This window comes from Hylobates moloch, unplaced genomic scaffold (assembly GCF_009828535.3).
Source record: "Hylobates moloch isolate HMO894 unplaced genomic scaffold, HMol_V3 SCAFFOLD_1, whole genome shotgun sequence".
NCBI classification, from domain to species: Eukaryota; Metazoa; Chordata; class Mammalia; order Primates; family Hylobatidae; genus Hylobates; species Hylobates moloch.
This window is the reverse complement of record NW_026652276.1, coordinates 67,715,091-67,721,622: the sequence shown is the minus strand read 5'-3', so window position 1 is coordinate 67,721,622 and position 6,532 is coordinate 67,715,091. Positions and strand designations below refer to the sequence as shown.

At 43.1% G+C, this 6,532-nt stretch overlaps 1 protein-coding gene across 1 annotated transcript in view; it reads right to left on the bottom strand.

The window, feature by feature from the left end:
• Positions 1-2,138: 2,138 nt before the first annotated feature.
• CHRNA1 (cholinergic receptor nicotinic alpha 1 subunit) overlaps positions 2,139-6,532 on the bottom strand; it is a 19,890-nt gene continuing 15,496 nt past the window's right edge. The window contains exons 8-9 of the mRNA XM_032753380.1: positions 3,129-3,368; positions 2,139-2,808 (exon numbers count right to left, since the gene is read on the bottom strand). Of these exons, the coding sequence (XP_032609271.1) occupies positions 2,677-2,808; positions 3,129-3,368 (372 nt within the window). The 3' untranslated portion in view covers positions 2,139-2,676. The remainder of the gene's footprint in view (positions 2,809-3,128; positions 3,369-6,532) is intronic.

The window sequence follows — 6,532 nt, the reverse complement described above, 5'->3', positions numbered from 1 at the left end:
GTCACCCCACAAGGTGCCATGACCAGCTGAGGTGCTTGCTGGAGGCAAAGGGAATACAGAATAGGTCGTGGAAGGAGGTAGTTACAAATACCAGCTATGACCACGTAACGAGTTACAGAAATGAGGACCGTAATTGTCATGAGTGTTTCCTCCCATTTGTTAAAAATATATTTGTATGTATATATACATATATTAAGCAAATATCTTTGTTTTCATTCCTCTCTCTTATGTAACATAAGATATTGACTTTATATCAGTATTGAAGTATTGTTAATTTTACATCATAGTATTTAAGTTATGGGATCTCACGGGAAGAGTAAATGTCAATCAAGGACTTGACCTCCTTTCTGGGGCAGGGGTTAATGCATTTTTGGTTGAATGCAGGATAGCTGTATTAAGCTGGGTGAACTATTACCTTGTTACTGTCTTTATTTGGAGACCAAGTATGGTTTAAGGAGATGGGTATGGGTGCCAAGTTGACAAGGGGTGGGTTTGTGATGGTTAATTTTAGGTGTTGACTTGACAGGATTAAGGCATAGCTAGAGAACTGGTAAAACATCATCTCTGGGTGTATTTGTTTCCACAGGAGTCTGATGTGTCAGTCAGACTGAGTGGGGGAGATCTGTCCTCAATGTGGGTGGGCACCATCCATTTGGCTGGGGGCCCAGATAGAACACAAAAAGGCAGGGGAAAGGCAAACTCATGTCTCTCTTCTTGGAGCTGGGACACCCTCCTTCTCTTGCCCTTGGACATCAGAACTCCAGGCTCTCCGGCTTTTGGACTCCAGGACTTAGGCTGATGTTCCCTCTGGGTTCTTGGGCCTTCAGCCATGGACTGAGAATTATGCCATGGGCTTTTTTGGTTCTGAAGCCTTCAGATTTGAACTGAGCCATGCTACCGGAATCCCAGCTTGCAGACAACCTGTTGTGGGACTTCTCAGCCTCACAGATATATTTATGATTTCTCATGTATATCATTTCTTTTCATCTTGTAAATTTTAATCCATAATATAGTTTACCCAACAACTAGGAACTGTGATACACACACATATCTTATTGGTTCTGTGTTTCTGGAGAACCCTGACAAATACAGTTGGTTTGCGGTAATTTGGAGGCCATCAACTAAGCCTGGCCTATTAGCTGCACAGTTTCTAGTTCTTGGGTAAACTATACTGTGGATCAAAGTTTACAGTGTGAAAAGAAATCAATTTCTCTTCTACTTACTTCAGAATTTTAGAAATGGTGATGATGCATAATACATTTCTGGTTTCATTTATAGGACTTGAACCCCAAACATGATTGGAATAAGGGCTGGTGGCGGGTGGAAGGCATGAATTTTAATTGGGAAGACAGAAAGATGGTTTTTTGCTAAGAATGAAATTCTTGACAACACTGAGCAGAGTTACAGGATGGCCTAGATGGAGCCAGGGGTGGCTGGGAGAGCCAGTGAACAGATGAACTGACCCACCCTGGAGTTGCTTTGGAATCTCAAAGTCTAGATTCAAATCTCAGTTCTTCTAGTTTGAGCAAAGAACTTAACCTCCCTGAAATTCAATTTTCTCATTTGTAAAAGAGGGACTTTACAGGATTTCCCTGAAATTTAGTTTTCTCATTTGTAAAATAGGGACATTCTAGGATTTTATGAAGGGGATGAGGATGAAGTAAACCCATACAGGCAAGACAATTTCCATAGTGCCTAGGCCCTACTGTTTGGACTTGTTTCCCTTCAAACCCTCATCAAGCCCAGGTGCCATATGAGACTGGTAAACCTTCTCTGACTTCTCAGGTCTAGAAATCTGCTTTAAAACATGGATTTTTTTGGTCAAGAGCAGTGGCTCACACCTGTAATCCCAGCACATTGGGAGGCCAAGATGGGTGGATCACTTGAGCCCAGGAGTTCGAGATCAGTCTGGGCAACATGGCAAAACCCTGTCTCTGCAAAAAATACAAAAGTTAGTTGGGTGTGGTGACATGCCCCTGTAGTCTCAGCTATCCCGGGAGGCTGAGGTAGGAGAATCACCTGAGTCTGTCAAGTGGAGGCTGCAGTGAGACGAGATCGGGCCACTGCACTCTAGCCTGAGTGATAGGATTAAGACCCTGTATCAAAAAACAATCAAACAAACAAAAAAAAACCATGAATTTTTGAAGCAGTTTGCATTTTAGTTTATTTCATTTCTACTGCTTCCTCTCTCTCCAAATCAAATGCCTTATCCCTTTAGGACTGGTAGATGGAGTTTTCTTAGTAGGTACAAAACTGACTCTTAAGCAAAGAATACACTTCATTTAAAAAAGAACATCAGCAACTTCCTAGTGGTCTCGTGGTTAGACAAAATAAGTAAACATATAAATATAACAGCAATGACAGTGCAACAGAAAACCTCGGTTATCCTGGGAAAAACTCTTCCAGACACTGGAAATGAACAGTTTTTTTTAGTGATTAGTTTCATTTACTAAAGAGGGTTCACTCTTCAGGGAGACAGCAGAACTAAAGGGAGAAGCAACATGAAAACACTTCAAGGCCATAAACTTACATAAAGGTAAATCTTATCATCAATAATAAGTACAGAATATAATACGGTTGATAAGTGCAAGCATAGCAAGTAGACAAATCTTCCTCTCCTGCCCTTCTCTGCTCTGGTAGATTCTGGGGCAGAGCTAGGCTCAGCTCACTTGCTGCTCATCCTTGCTGATTTAATTCAATGAGTCGACCTGCAAACACGGCTAGGGTTCCGATGATGCAGACGAGCATGAAGACTCCGAGGAGTATGTGGTCCATCACCATTGCAACGTACTTCCACTCCTCCGCCGCCTGGGAGAGAGGAAAATGTTAGAGTCTCCCTAAGGTGGTTTCTGGACCCACAACATTTGTGCTTTGCATCGTCTATGGGCCCTTCAATTTGTAGATCTCAAAGTCCTCCTGTCCCTTGGCTGACATCATCCTTATTTTTTGAATAGATTATTTACAAAGTGATAAGTTACTAAGGTGGTCTAGAGGTGGTCATCAGGGTTCATGTTAGGTCAGTAGCTGCCTGTTGTATGCCACCTACTTGTCAAGTCACACTCACCATCTGTGTTCATGCATTTGGCCATTTAAACCCAGAGGCATGGATTTCAAGCCACAAAGCTTACATTGTTAGACTCCTGGTCTGACTTCATGGTCTCTGCGATGTACTTGATGCCCTCGATGGCACTTTTCACCTCGGGGTGTTTGATCAGGGGAGAGTGGAAGCCCATGGGTGGAGGCCCTGGCTTTCCAGAAATGTCAGAGATATCAATGTCTTCTGTAAAAATCTTTTTGTCTTGCTTTCCTCTGGATGGTCTTTTCATTGTGGAGAAAAACATGATATTTGGGATAGTGTCGATAAAAACCTAACATAAAAAAGAAATCCATGCATGAGAATTATTGTCCACGAGGCAAGCATAAAACTCTGTCTTTGAATTATCGATGTGATTTGGGGCAAGTCATTCAGTTTTTCTGGGCTTCAGCCTCCTTGTCCTTAAAACAAAAGAACTATACTACATTTTTTCAAAGATCCTTCTGTATCCCGGGTCCTGTGAAATGACTATGGTTAACAGTGATGATTCTGTAATGTGAGAAGTTCGCCACTGGAGGGAGCCCATGCGCAGTCATCGACCTGGGGTCACCCATGAGCTTAAAAGCTTCAGAATCCCCTACAGGTGTGGAAAATGCCTTAGCAATGTGTCACCAGGATCAAATGGTTAAAGAAGGGGCCCCTCCACTTCAAATATATCCCATAAAACAGCTAGATTGTTTTCTTCTGTTTCTTGTTCTTTTTTTTTTTTTTTTGAGACGGAGTCTCGCTCTGTCACCCAGGCTGGAGTGTAGTGACGCGATCTCGGCTCACTGCAAGCTCCGCCTCCCGGGTTCACGCCATTCTCCTGCCTCAGCCTCTCCGAGTAGCTGGGACTACAGGCGCCCGCCACCACGCCCGGCTAATTTTTTTTGTATTTTTAGTAGAGACGGGGTTTCACCGTGGTCTCGATCTCCTGACCTCGTGATCCGCCCGCCTCGGCCTCCCAAAGTGCTGGGATTACAAGAGTGAGCCACCGCGCCCGGCCTGTTTCTTGTTCCTGAAGAAACTGCAGTACAGGTATTGCCAGCAGTCATCTATCAGCCGTTACAGAAACAGGGACTCTTACTCTCCTCTTAAAAGAGTACATTGTGAGCAGTAGCTTCTTTTGTCAATTCCTGACAAATATTTTACATTCTGCACAAAAGATCCTGGACTTCAGTGTCTCTGTAAAGTTTTGTCAAAGAAAGACATATTTGAAATGTTAAATTTTTAAATTCAGTAACGTAAATATTTGAGACCAAGTCCTTCACTAAAACTCACTTTTTGACCCTCTCTCATCAGGAACCCTCCCATCTCTAGGCCTCATTCTATTCATTCTATTCCCAACAGATGATTTCACCAGCAAAAAATAATCCAGTCTGTTCACAGATTGGAAGACATACAAAAGAAATCGCGAAAATTTCACGGCATTTCAATAAAAAGCAGCCGTTTGTTCATCTTCTCTAATCAAAGAGATTCTTTAAACTTGAATTTGGAATGAGCTTTGTTAATTCTGTTTTTCTTTTCTCTCTGGGAAGGCTATAGGAGTTATTTATTCCTAAAAAGAGGCCAAAGAAAGTTCCTTCCAAAAATTCTCTGAAGCCCCCAAAAAAACTCAGTTCCTAAATAGCCCCAAGTATTAGCTAGAAACTCATTGGTTCCTGGAAGGGGAGGCCTGTAGATGTGCCCCCGTATGGAGTCTACAGGGGCCTTCCCACTCACCTTCCGCACCCAGTTGGGCATGACATGGGTGCTGGGTGAGCGGTGGTGTGTGTTGATGACGATGACAGTGATGATGATGGAGGCAATGACGAACACCATGGTGAAGAGCATGTATTTTCCAATCAAGGGCACAGCACTGGACGTGGAGGGGATCAGCTCCACGATGACCAGAAGGAACACAGTCAAAGACAGTAAGACAGAGATGCTCAGAGTCATCTTCTCCCCTGGAAAGACAAAAAAAAAAAAAAATCCCACAACTACCCATCTGGGTTGGGCTGCAGTGTTCCTCCCACCCCACCATTTATATGTGGAAGTCCTGAGTCCTGGGACCTCAGAATGTGACTGTATTTGAAGACAGGGACTTTAAGGAGATAATTAAATGAAAACGAGGTGATATGGGGTAGTGAGTAATCGAGTATGACTGGTGTCCTTATAAGGAGAGGAATTAGGACACAGATGCATGGACGGAAGGCCATGGGACACAGGAAGAAGATGGCCATTACAAACCAAGGAGAGAGGCCTCACAAGAAACCAACTGTGCTGGCACCTTGATCTTGGAATTCCAGTCTCCAGAACTGTGAGAAATTACATTTCTGTTATCTAAGCCTCACAGTCTATGGTGTTTTGTGTGGCAGCCCAAGCAAACTAATTCACCACTGAAACCCAAGGGTAACAGGAATGTGACCGACATGTTCTCAAAGCATTATTCTGGGAAATCTCAAAGCATTTTTTTCTGCAGAATTTCCTATGTAACCGACATACCTTAACTTTTCTGACAGCAGCCAGTGGCAAGCATTTCCATTAGAGGCTGCCAAGCAGAAAACGGAACAATATTTCATCTCGTGCTCCAGATTTCTGATTCTTGGTGGAACCCAGGGAACTGAAAGGAGTTCTGGGTGGATAAGCTGGACTCGGTGTGGCATTTCCCTTCTGCAGCAGGATGCATTAAACCTCATGAAACTGAACCACCCCGGCCTACTTATTACCCAGCAGATGAATGGGCAGCCCAGAAGTACACGTATCTTTCTGTTATTAAGGGAGCAAACTGTAAGACCAAAACCCAGGAAAAGGACAAAATCCTAAAGGCTAAGGAGTTCTCCTTGGCATCCTGAGTGATCTTCTGATACAGTGGTTTCACACCACTCACTGTCGCATTTTCATATAAGAGAAAGTTTGTCTTCTCACTTATTTCTTGTTGTGTTTTGCATACTAAGGGAGCAGGGATTTCCCCAGCCCGCACCTCTTTTCTGCAGACCCTTTGATCTCAGGAGGGTTTTGGCTGGGCAAACTTGGCAGCAGGAAGGTCAGGGTCTGAATGGCACTGAGGTATTTTTGTGAGGCTTGACCACCTAGATGCAGCAGAGAAGCTCTGGGAGGGACTTTCCCTGGGCTGGCCTTGCTGTTGGTGCTGCTGGAAACCCTTGTGTTACCCTGCTTTCAATGATGAAGCTGTCCCCTACTGGCTGCTTCTAGATGCTAGAATATGTATAGAATATGTATGTATGTATAGGATACAGAGTGCATGCAAACAAGAAATTGTCAATTCTACCTGGTAGGTAGGAAGACCTTTCAAAGTGAAAAAGAATACAATTACAAATACAAAATATTTGTCCGCTTATATAAAATTTCTTGATTAATAATAATGATAATAATAATAGCCAATATTTATCAAGCATAATCTTTGTCCTAAGTGCTTTTCTTTCTTTTTTTTTTTTTTTTTTGTGATGGAGTCTCACT